Source organism: Cherax quadricarinatus, chromosome 87 (assembly GCF_038502225.1).
Source record: "Cherax quadricarinatus isolate ZL_2023a chromosome 87, ASM3850222v1, whole genome shotgun sequence".
NCBI classification, from domain to species: domain Eukaryota; kingdom Metazoa; phylum Arthropoda; class Malacostraca; order Decapoda; family Parastacidae; genus Cherax; species Cherax quadricarinatus.
The window spans coordinates 4,084,229-4,097,225 of NC_091378.1; the positions used below are offsets into that span (position 1 = coordinate 4,084,229).

Sequence of the window (12,997 nt, forward strand, 5' to 3'; positions counted from 1 at the left end):
ATAATTGCGTGCAGTGAGGGCTACTGATACTGTAGGCTGTGGTTCCTACTTTGAACTACGTGCTACCAGCAGTAATGGCCTGGTTGATCAGGCCATCAACCAGGAGGCCTGTGAGGTAGGTTTGCAGGGGCGGTGACTCCCCCCGGAATTGAATCTAGGTAATTTGCATATGAAGAGTTAATGGTTTTATCTATGTTGTTCTTCAGTGATAGTGAAGGATTTCTGATAGTGAAGGATTTCTGATAGTGAAGGATTTCTGATAGTGAAGGATTTCTGATAGTGAAGGATTTCTGATAGTGAAGGATTTCTGATAGTGAAGGACTCTTGATAGTGAAGGACTCTTGATAGTGAAGGACTCTTGATAGTGAGGGACTCTTGTTAGTGTAGGACTCTTGATAGTGAAGGACTCTTGTTAATGAGGGACTCTTGATAGTGAAGGACTCTTGTTAGTGAGGGACTCTTGATAGTGAAGGACTCTTGATAGTGAAGGACTCTTGATAGTGAAGGACTCTTGTTAGTGAGGGACTCTTGATAGTGAAGGACTCTTGATAGTGAAGGACTCTTGATAGTGAGGGACTTGTTAGTGAAGGACTCTTGATAGTGAAAGACTCTTGATAGTGAAGGACTTTTGATCCAGGGAATCTGAGTTACCCCTCTTTGGATCAAACCTTCTGACCTCCGGCTGTGCGTGCCGGGTTAGCGCTTGTCCCAGAGTACAACAAGGACCTATGTTTGGCAACTTAGGTTGTTTATCAAGAAGAAGAAACTCTTATTACCTCTTGGAGGAAGTGCTACACCAAATGTGTTGTTATGGATATGCATGAAGCTGCCAGAAATAGCCTGAATGACAAAGCTAACAGGAAAAAACCGGCCTCAGGCTGCAAGATTGGGTGAACCATCGAAATTTATATATATATATATATAATTAGTTATACAGCCAGCCTCTCTCTTCTTAACCTAAAGAAAGAATTTATATGGCGCAAATTAAGTAAATATATATATATATATATATATATATATATATATATATATATATATATATTGCACGTTTTCAGTATTTTGGTTTGCAGTAAGTTAACTACATAAAATCAATAGTAAAATAAGCCTTCTGTGTTTGTATTATAAGAGTAAGTATTGTCTGTAGTGTTCTGTCGCTGCTGGAGTTCCCTTCTAACATTTAAATGCTTCTTAGTTAGGTGTTTCCAGCTGTGTTGAAGAGTATTTGCTGACATATACTACCTTATTGACTGATTATTACCCTTGGTCATTCTTATTTTTTTTCTCTCGATTTTGAGAGATGTTAATGTTAAATCCCTTTAGTCAGAACATTATAGAGGATCAGACTTCTGTTGGTTAATATTAAATCCTCTTATTAAGATCTGTTGGTTAATGTTAAATCCTTTTAGTAAGAACATGATAGAGGATCAGACTTCTTTTAGTTAATGCTAAATCCTCTTATTAAGATCTGTTGGTTAATGTTAAATCCTTTTAGTAAGAACATGATAGAGGATCAGACTTCTTTTAGTTAATGCTAAATCCTCTTATTAAGATCTGTTGGTTAATGTTAAGTCCTCTTAATAAGAAGATAATGATTATTGAGAGACTATTCATTCAAAATTTATATGTTATGTATTCTGTATAAAGTGTATGTATGTATTATGTAACTAATTTTCACTTCCAGAGAGTAGAACATTGTATCAAACATGTTTGTTTCCTCAACATATCTTGTCATTTCATTGTTCACACATCACGCTATGTCTCATGGTTGTTGTTGTTGTTGTATGTGTTGGGTAACATGATAGCAGTGTAGTGGAGACAAGACGCTTATAACACGGTCGTCACACTGGTGCCCATATACAGTTATCGTTTCGTCGCGATTCTGTTTACAAGTGAAAAGCGGTTACCCTACCCCCAGCTAATTTACAAGCTAGGAACTGTTAGTAATAATGGTAGAATTACCCACAGTGTTAGGTAAATGGGCACAGATGCAACTAATAAGCTCCTGGAGAGTAAAACTCTTCCACAGTGTGTCACATTATGCATTAGGGGTTGTTATCCCACATCAGCTCATTAACAGACTTAGTTCTGTTTAAGATATACCACTTTCTCCAATTCTTCCTGTCCACAAAGTACAACACACAACAGTCGCCTGACTCCTAAGTACCTGTTTACTGCTAGGTGAATATGAGCAGCAGGTTTAAGGAAAGTTACGTCTTCCTCTCGCCCATCCATTGTTATGGCCCACAACCCATCGTTTAACATCTGTTTACTGAAAGGTAAACATAAGCAGTAGGCGTAAGGAGACCTGGGTACCAAAGGTACCCAGGAATGGAGGCTGGGTTACCATTGGTTGTGGGCTAAATGCTGTGCCAATGAGCTGCAATATTGCCAGAAGAGCGACTGGCACATTGAATTATCCTCATCTCACATTAGCAAATGGAAGCTAATAAAAAACTTGTAAGCTAAATAGAACGAAATTGACGTTAGTTTGGGATCGTATTTGCTTGGACATCCTCCTCTTTTCTGCAGCTTTGCAAACTCCTGATGATGTGTTGATTGTAACACGAAAGGCCTAGAGCTTTCATTCTGCTCCCATCGTAATTGTTTTGCATATATATATATATATATATATTTATATATGTTTATATATATATATATTAATATATATTTATATATATATATATTTATATATGTATATTTGTATATATATATTTATATATATATATTTATATATATATATATATATTTATATATTATATTTATATATATATATATTTATATATATATATATTTATATATATATATTTATATATATATATTTATATATATATACATTTATATATATATTTATATATATATAATTTATATATATATTTATATATATATATATATATATATATATATATATATATATATATATATATATATATATATATATATATATATATATATATATATATATATATATATATATATATATATATGTCGTGCCGAATAGGCAGAACTTGCGATCTTGGCTTAAATAGCAACGCTCATCTTGCCATATAGGACAAGTGAAAATTTGTGTATGCAATAATTTCGCCAAAATCATTCTGTACCTAACGAAAAAAATATATTTCACTGTGTTTGTTTAGTATTAAATTATTGTAAACAAATCTAAAATATATTTAGTTGGGTTAGGCAAAAATAAATTGTTCTTGTTATAATAAGGTTAGGTAAGTTTTCTAAGTTCCTTTTGGTGCAAAATTATAAATTTTTACATCAACATTAATGAAAAAAATATATCTTTAAACGTATAAGAGAAATTTTTAGAAAGGACTTAGTTTTAAATGAGTTCTTGTTAATTGACCAGTTTTACATATTCGGCACGACATATTTAGGACTTAAAAAACATGAAAGTCGAGTAAATATTTTAAAACAATCGTTAGTGAGACATATTTTTGTCAGGGAAAAAGATCTGTGATCCATCAGGCTGTGATGATTGCCTTTGTGCGGTTCGGATTGTATTCCTTGCTCGCTCTCTCTCTCTCTCTCTCTCTCTCTCTCTCTCTCTGTCTCGCTCTTGCCTTGCCTAGGGAGGTAGGTGCCTTGATCCTGTCTCGAGGGCTCTTGATACAGGGACTGCGAGCTGCTGCTCTGCTTCCTCGGATCTACCTGAGGATTACCTCCCGTTACCCTGGTACTCTGTGATATCCCTTACAGGTTTAGGGCTTTCGAAGGTTTGCCATTGTGTGTGTGTATGTTCTTTGTAAGACTTCTTCCCTCCCACTGACTCTAGTTCCCTCCCACTGACTCTAGTTCCTTCTCACTGACTCTAGTTCCTTCCCACTGACTCTAGTTCCTTCCCACTGACTCTAGTTCCTTCCCACTGACTCTAGTTCCTTCCCACTGACTCTAGTTCCTTCCCACTGACTCTAGTTCCTTCCCACTGACTCTAGTTCCTTCCCACTGACTCTAGTTCCTTCCCACTGACTCTAGTTCCTTCCCACTGACTCTAGTTCCTTCCCACTGACTCTAGTTCCTTCCCACTGACTCTAGTTCCTTCCCACTGACTCTAGTTCCTTCCCACTGACTCTAGTTCCTTCCCACTGACTCTAGTTCCTTCCCACTGACTCTAGTTCCTTCCCACTGACTCTAGTTCCTTCCCACTGACTCTACTTCCCTCCCACTGACTCTACTTCCCTCCCACTGACTCTACTTCCTTCCCACTGACTAGTTCCTTCTCGCTGACTCTGGTTCCTTCCCACTGACTCTAGTTCCCTCCCACTGACTCTAGTTCCCTCCCACTGTCTCTAGTTCCTTCCCACTGTCTCTAGTTCCTTCCCACTGACTCTAGTTCCTTCCCACTGACTCTAGTTCCTTCCCACTGACTCTAGTTCCTTCCCACTGACTCTAGCTCCTTCCCACTGACTCTAGCTCCTTCTCACTGACTCTACTTCCCTCCCACTGACTCTAGTTCCTTCCCACTGACTCTAGTTCCTTCCCACTGACTCTAGTTCCTTCCCACTGACTCTAGTTCCTTCCCACTGACTAGTTCCTTCCCACTGACTCTAGTTCCCTCCCACTGGCTCTAGTTCCTTCCCACTGACTAGTTCCCTCTCACTGACTCTAGTTCCCTCCCACTGACTCTAGTTCCTTCCCACTGACTCTAGTTCCTTCCCACTGACTCTAGTTGCCTCCCACTGACTCCAGTTGCCTCCCACTGACTCTAGTTGCCTCCCACTGACTCTAGTTGCCTCCCACTGACTCTAGCTCCCTTCCACTGACTCTAGTTCCTTCCCACTGACTAGTTCCTTCCCACTGACTCTAGTTCCTTCCCACTAGCTCTAGTTCCTTCCCACTGACTCTAGCTCCTTCCCACTGACTCTAGCTCCTTCCCACTGACTCTAGTTCCCTCCCACTGACTCTACTTCCTTCCCACTGACTAGTTCCCTCCCACTGACTCTAGTTCCTTCCCACTGACTAGTTCCTTCCCACTGACTCTAGTTCCTTCCCACCGACTGTCTACTTCCCTCCCACTGACTATTTCTTTCCCACTGACTGCCTTCCACTTACTCTTCGTATGACTCTTCCTTCCCTCCCACTGACTCATAGTTGCCCTTCCCCTGGATTGCGCTCGTTCTCAAAGATTGTTAATGTCTTTGCATCACACTAGCAGAAAAAACACACACGTACCTAGAGTGAAAAACTTGACTTCCTCTGTAGTAGGTGAGTTACACTTGTCAATGATTATACGTGCCCCTTGCCCTGGCCTGTACTTACCCTCTGTCATGCACTTTCCACATCTACCTTGGTAAATGCCTCTCTCCCTCCCTCTCTCCTTCACCTGTCAGTACTCCCTGCCTCCTACTCCTCCTTTTCTCTTTCTCTCCCGCTATCACCAGTTTATATACTCTCTCTTCCTTTCTCCATACCCCCAGATATACCCATGTAAATATCTTCCTCCCTTCCTTCCATTCACACCCATCAGTTTCTCTCCCTTTCCTCTTCCACCCACCTTTTCCCCCCTCATCACTACCCTCCTCCACATCACTCTTCCCCATTTCTCCTGTCCCCCCACCTCCCCTCCTGCAAAAAGAGAGCTTGGGCAGGCCAGGAACCAGGGTTGTAGAGAGTTACTTAAGTGGATGTGTTTCTTCCTTAACGCTCCTGCAGCTTCGTCATGAGAAGCCCTACTACTACTCTCATCCTGAAGTAGACAGCATGGTAAGTCCTCTACCACCACTACTACCATTATTGCTACCATTACCACCACCATCACCATTACTGCCAGAATTACTGCCATTTAATCCACCATCATTACTACCACCTTCACCACCATCACCATTACTGCCAGAATTACTGCCATTTAATCCACCATCATTACTACCACCTTCACCACAATCATTATTACCACCATCACCACTACTGCCACTACCACCATTACTGCTACCATTGCTAACATCACCACTACCGTCATCATCATCATCATCACTATCACCATAACTGCCACTATTACTACTACCATTACTACCATCATTACCACCATCACCCTTACCATTACCACCATCATTACCACCATCACCACTACCATCATCATCCCCACCACCACCACTACTACCATCACCACCACCACTAGCACCATCACCACCGCCACTACCACCATTACTACCACCTCCATCACTACCATCACCACCACCACTACCACCATTACTACCACCACCATCACTACCATCACCACCACTACCATCACCACCACTACCACCATTACTACCACCACTACTGCCATCACCACCATTAGTACCACCACCACCACTACCACCATTACTACCACCACCATCACCACCACTATTACCACCACTACTACCATCACCACCACATCCATCATCTTCACCTTCACCTCCCTCACTCCACATGTGCTCTTTCACCACCTTCGTCACTTTCACTACCACCTCCCTCATCTTCACCTCACACTACCCTCATTATCTTCACCACCTCATCAGCTCCCTCATCATCACTTAACATCATCTTCATCTATCTCATCTCCATACCCTTCACCATCCTCACCTTCATCACCGGCCTCACCATCTTCACCTTCCTAACCATCATTGTCACCTCCCCCTCACTATTACTGTTGTTACATTCATAGTCTGTATGTTATACATAAACTCTCTCTCTCTCTCTCTCTCTCTCTCTCTCTCTCTCTCTCTCTCTCTCTCTCTCTCTCTTTCTTTATATATATACACACACACACACACATACATGCACACATACATGCACACTCACACTAAGCGCACACACACATACACACACACACACACACACACACACACACACACACACACACACACACACACACACACACACACACACATTAAACACATCTTGGACAGGCACAGTTAACAGAGATTAACAATAGCCTCCAAGATCTTTAGCTACTAATGGCATTGTCAGGAAGAATCCTTGATGACACTACTAGTGTACTCACCTGTAACAGACTCCGAGTGTTGTTGTGGCCTGGGAGGCCAGGCTGAGGCCAGACACTCGGAGGATGATCTTGGGTAAAAATTGTTAATTATTAATCTGTGAATGTCTTCAGTACATGATATCACATTCTTCCCTCTTATTTCATCACCCTCACTTTCATTTCTTGCATCTTTACCCCTTTCCCCTCTTCCCCAGAGGTAAATTGGGTAAAAAATAGGGACCGCCCGGTAGAAATATATTGTGTTTTTCATTTTGTGTTTTTTCTTATGTTCTGGTACTGTTTTTATTTCGCCCGGGTGGTCCCATGGCCACTCAACTTCTTTCTCTACTTAGCCTCGCCATTTTGCTTTTTCCAGATTAGACAAGAGAAGCCATATTATCAGGCAAACCCAGAGCTTGATAGCTTAGTAAGTAATCGCTATGCTTCTCTTTGTTTGATAGGTCTCTTAGAGGGGGTGAGGAGCCTGCCCTTGGGGCTTGAGGGGAGCAGGGATGAAATCCCCTTGGGGAATCAGGTGAGGATCCCTCCAGTGGTGGAGTAGGATAGGAAGGGTGAGGTGATACGGTTAGGGGGGAGTGTTAGGGGCGAGGAACCTCTATTTTGGAGATTAAGAAGAGGGTGAGGAACCCTTCTTCGGGGATAAAGGGTGAGAAGCCCCCGTGGAAGGGTGATTCAGGGGATACAGCCTCCCTTGAGGAGGTAAGGGGTGAGAAGTCTCCCTGGAAGGGCGATTCAGGGGAAGCAGCCTCCCTTGAGGAAGTAAGGGGTGAGAAACCTCCCTCGAAGGGGGATTCAGGGGAAACAGCATCCCTTGAGGATGTAAGGGGTAAGGAGCCTTCCTTCGGGGATCAGGAGTGAGGAGCCTTTCCTGGGGGTAGTGAGGGAAGAGTGAGCGGGAACTATTACTGACGACTAAGAAACAGCTGTGGTTACTAGGAATCTTTGGTAGGTCAGGAAGCGTCATTCCTCAAGGAGGGACGCTCTCAGTGGATGAAAAGTCTTTCTAAAGGGTAACAACCACTCCTGGAGGAGGACCAGCACTCCTGAAGGAGGATTACCACTCCTAAAGGAGGAAAAGAATCACTCCTGAAGGCAAGGAACCTAATTGTCAACAATGAAGTCCATCATGAACGAAAATATTCTAGAATTGGTCTTCACGAATAATGAACTAATTCGACATAACAGTCTCGTACATACTCAGACCACAACCTCACTGAGGTACAGACAGGAATAGAATCATGTATAGAAATTTGAAGAGCGAGCCAGCCTGATGGGGGTGTCCAGCAAAAATAATCAAACACAGAACTTATTGATATCAGGTGAATAAGCATCTGACGTTCTCTGGGAAATGACCCTTGACCGTCGGACTCCTTCACCAGTGAATGGAAAAGCTGGAGATAGAAGTTCACAGCGTCTGTGTAAACTATGTTACACTTAGAGGGAAAAAAATGAGATCAGCCGTTGAAAGAAAACGGAAAAAATGTAGAAAATGGGAAAAGGGGTTAAGGAACTGCTTAAGAATGAGAATATATAACAACACGAAGGAAAGATAATCTGCAGTGACAGATTACCGAGATGGAACAGTAACTAAAACTTTCCTACTAGACGCATGAAATAAAAAAATGTAAATATTTCAACAGGCAAAATCCAAATTAAGAATCACTCTTAGGACTGACGCACTACTAACGCGACGTTCATACGCTGACGGCGAGAAAGAAATGACCGACATTTTTAAAGAGCATTGTAAATCAGTACCTCCAAGAACTGGAAATCTTGAAAAACCTGTGTAAATTAATGCCTCAGAGAACTGGGAATCTTGAAAAACCTGTGTAAATTAATGCCTCAGAGAACTGGGAATTTACTACCTGGAAAGAAGATAAGATGCATGATAATATACACATGGAAGATACTGGAAAAGCTCAGTCCCAAACATAACAATGGAGTGAGAGATACGGGAGGACACATAAAGCCAGTGAAAAATCAGGGGCACCATGGTCACAATAAGAAAACACTGTCATCATGCGTGGTTCCAGACTCTTCAACCTGCTACCAGCAGATATCAGAAATATTGTTGGAATTAGTGTGAAAATTTTCAAGCGGAAATTGGATCACTACCTCAGTCAAGTGGCAGATCCACCAGGCTGTGATAGCTTGGTGGGTTACCAATGTGGAGATCTGGTCCCGGGTCGGCCGTGGGAATAGAAAAACTCTCGAAAGAGGACACAGGTAAGAGGAGGAACAAGTTTTGAAGGAGACGAACTCGCAGAGGAAAGGATGTCCTTTTGAAGAGTAACAACTCCAGGAGTGTGGAAGTTCTCCTCCAGGAATGGAAGTTCTCCTCCAGGAATGGAAGTTCTCCTCCAGGAATGGAAGTTCTCCTCCAGGAATGGAAGTTCTCCTCCAGGAATGGAAGTTCTCCTCCAGGAATGGAAGTTCTCCAGGAGTGTGGAAGTTCTCCTCCAGGAATGGAAGTTCTCCAGGAGTGTGGAAGATCTCCTCCAGGAATGGAAGTTCTCCAGGTGTGTGGAAGTTCTCCTCCAGGAATGGAAGTTCTCCTCCAGGAATGGAAGTTCTTCAGGAGTGTGGAAGTTCTCCTCCAGGACTGGAAGTTCTTCAGGAGAGAAAGTTCTCCTCCAGGAGTGTAAAGATCTCTATGAAGTGAGGGATTCCTTAAGGCTAGTGTAGTGTACGTTCCTCCCGTCTATATAAAGACTTAATCCAAAGGGATTGGAGGTCCTCTTTCTTTCATGGGATTGTTACCTGATTACCTCCAGTTTTCCCAGGTGCTGTATGACCCCTACGATTTTAGCGCTTCCCCTGAATATAATAATAACAGCAAGGTTTAGTTTCTTGGGCAGAATCTGTTTAGTGTAGTTGTTTCTCTTGTCTTTGTTCAGTTTCATTTTGGTTCATATTTGCAACTTTGTTTACTATCTTAAGTTTCTTGTAGAGGTAAGATAGGCCTAACTTAAGTTCCATGTTTAATCTTAATGTTAACTTAAGTTGATGACTTTGTTATATGATAAGATTGTTTGTGTGTGTGTGTGTGTGTGTGTGTGTAATTTACACAAAAGTAAAGCACGGGAGGCATGCCGTGCTAGAGGGTCATATGTTCATTCATAATGGACCTACACTACTGACTTTGAACCATTAAGTTATGCCAGGCGCCTATTATCACCCTTGTTGACAAGCTCTCGTAACTACCCCCCACGCATTACGGTAGTTATTCCTCCATTTAGGGGGGTCTTTGCAAAAATGGCTCTGGTAGGAGGGGATCATGCGCTGCTTCCAACAATTAAGGAGTGTCCTTAAAACAGCTAGGGGAGTCCTTAGACAGTTAAGTAGTCCTCGTTATAATTAGCGGGTCCTTGGAACAATTAGGGGTGTCCTTCCGACAATTGAGGTCCTTGCAACGATTAGGGGTCCTTGCAACGACTAGTAGTCCTTGCAACGACTAGTAGTCCTTGCAACGACTAGGGTTTCTTGCAACGACTAGAGGTCCTTGCAACGATTAGGGGGTCCTTGTTCCAGTTATAGGGACCTTGCAACAATTATGGGGGTCTTTGCAACAATTGCTTTCTATTCTTAATCAGTTAATAGTTAAGTGCTGTAAGTTGTTGGGGATGATTGGAGTGTGTTGGGGATGGTTGGAGAGTGTTGGGGATGGTTGGGGAGTGTTGGGGATGGTTGGGAGTGTTGGGGATGGTTGGGGAGTGTTGGGGATGGTTGGAGAGTGTTGGGGATGGTTGGAGAGTGTTGGGGATGGTTGGAGAGTGTTGGGGATGGTTGGAGAGTGTTGGGGATGGTTGGAGAGTGTTGGGGATGGTTGGAGAGTGTTGGGGATGGTTGGAGAGTGTTGGGGATGGTTGGAGAGTGTTGGGGATGGTTGGAGAGTGTTGGGAATGGTTGGAGAGTGTTTGGTATGGTTGGAGTGCGTTGGGGATGGTTAGAGACTGTTGGAGGATGCTTGGGGAGTGTAGGGGATGGTTGGAGAGTGTCGGGGATGGTTGGAGAGTGTTGGGGATGAAGGGGTCAAGGGGAGGGGGAGGTTTACACGAGGAGGGGAAGAGAGAGGTGCAGTGCAGTAGTGGGATGAGAGATGGAGTGGAAGGGGGAAGTAGGAGGTATAGAAGGGTGGGAAGAGGAGGGATGAGAAAGAAAATATAAAATAAGAGGAGGAGAGATGGGAAAGGAGATACAAAAGAGGGGAAGGAGAAGAAGGGAGAGGCATAGAGAGGGAAGATCGACATTCATATAACGCCCTTGTGTTTTATCTCTTAGCTCCGTTAGCTTAGCATCATCAGCAACACTGCTATCATATTAACGCGGCGGGGCTAGCACAATCACGGTTGATTTAGCTGGGTTTTTTTTATATTTCAGGCAAACAGGGAGTGTGGCCGCGGAAGAGCGGTTTATCACGCGTTAACGACCCACAGCCACATTAAAGCAGGGATTTGTGTAATGGTTTAATACTGTAATTTGGGCTGTAGCGACCACCCGACGCGATACACAGGTTGTTGTTGCTGCTGCTGCTTTACTGACGGAGCTACGTTACAGGCAGGGGGGAGCAGGGTACAGGGGGAAAGGCATTTTACAGGTGTGGAGGAAGGGCTGGTTACAGGCAGGGTGATGGAGGCATGGTACAGGTAGGTCAGGATGAAGTCGGTGCAGGGTGTAGGTGGGGCTTGGTACTGGTGAGGTACAGGTGGGGCAGGGTACAGGTAGGGCCCTAGGTGCCTGTGATGATTGGAGGGCTTAACCAGCCTGGGAGGACACAGGGGTCGACACCTGTTTTTTCTTAACTTCTTGAAGACGCTTTACTACTGTCCTTCCCCTCACCCTCACACCACTCTCCCCTCACCCCCCTCCCGACACCACTCTACCCCCACCCCCCTACCAAATACCCCTCTCCCGCAGGGCATTCAGAGTAAACAACTCTTGAAGGAGGTTAAAGTCACCTGCTGACCCCCTGCTACACAGTCACCGCCTGGTGTCAGGTCCCTAACTAGTTCCTTAGCACTTATCTCCAGCAAACTTTAGTCTGGTATAAGCACACTTACGACAGAGAAGCTTTAATTTGCACAGTGTTTCGCCCGTAGAGGGCGAAACTGTGTAAATTATGGGTTCCTTGGTGTAATTGTTTAAATTGTACCACTATTTGCAGGCTGTATCCACACACCCTTTGGTTATACCTACAGCCCTTCCCTTTGTTTATACCTACAACTCCCTTCCCTGTCTGTCTGGCTACAACACTTCATAACTAAGCCATTGACTAGAATCGAAACTAGACGACGTTTCGGTCCTTCCTGGACCATTATCACGTTGCGGCTTGTTAATGGTCTAGGATGGATCGAAAAATCATCTCGTTCTGTTTCTAATTTGTAGGTTAGTTGTAAAGACGAAGCTGCGTCTTACTCTCCTCTTCCCTGGTATTAAATCCTGTTCCTTCAGCGTCTTTTTGAGGAGGTGGTGACAGTGGGAAGGAGTAGGAACTGTGGATCAGGGATCAGGCTGGTCGATAGTAGGTGCTGGTTGCGTCAATCCCTTACCCTGATCCTTTCGAAGCAGATGGTGATAGCCAGAGTATAAGGCAGTAGAATTCATTGATCAGGGTGTTGGATAAGTAGGTGCTGGTGGCGGTAATCCTTATCCTGATTCTTTAGAAGCAAATACTAAGAGCCAGACTAGTAGGGGAGAGTAGGAGCTGTGTATCAGGAATCAGACTGGTCGTAAGAAGGTATTGTAGCGGCTATGGTACAACGCCATTTTGTTTGATTGGTGTGGGTTGAGGCGGCATCTGGCAGCGGGCCGGTTGCATCCCGCCAGTTAATATGCAAATATGTTGCAGAGAATCATGGACCCTTAGCCTGGGGGCCACCAGGGCTTCTTGCAAGGCGCCCACCAAGATAGGTATTTAGATACTGTTGCGCTCTCCAAGAGAGGTACCTACTGAGGGGGAATACTTCGTGTAGGTGAGGGATAGGTGATTACCTAGCGGGGTGGGGGATATAGGTGGGGAACAAGCAGGGA

At 43.7% G+C, this 12,997-nt stretch overlaps 1 protein-coding gene across 29 annotated transcripts in view; it reads left to right on the plus strand.

Moving 5' to 3' along the window:
- The window catches only part of hth (Meis homeobox homothorax), a 1,177,701-nt gene that overhangs the window by 238,000 nt on the left and 926,704 nt on the right, over positions 1–12,997 (plus strand). For 23 of the 29 annotated variants that reach the window (XM_053798553.1, XM_053798554.2, XM_053798534.2 and 20 more), the window contains 2 exons: positions 5,656–5,706; positions 7,323–7,373. The exons of 1 other annotated variant lie outside the window; for it this stretch is intronic. In XM_053798553.1, the coding sequence (XP_053654528.1) occupies positions 5,656–5,706; positions 7,323–7,373 (102 nt within the window). The remainder of the gene's footprint in view (positions 1–5,655; positions 5,707–7,322; positions 7,374–12,997) is intronic. 5 more of the 29 variants (XM_053798541.2, XM_070103735.1, XM_070103733.1 and 2 more) reach the window with 2 other exon arrangements.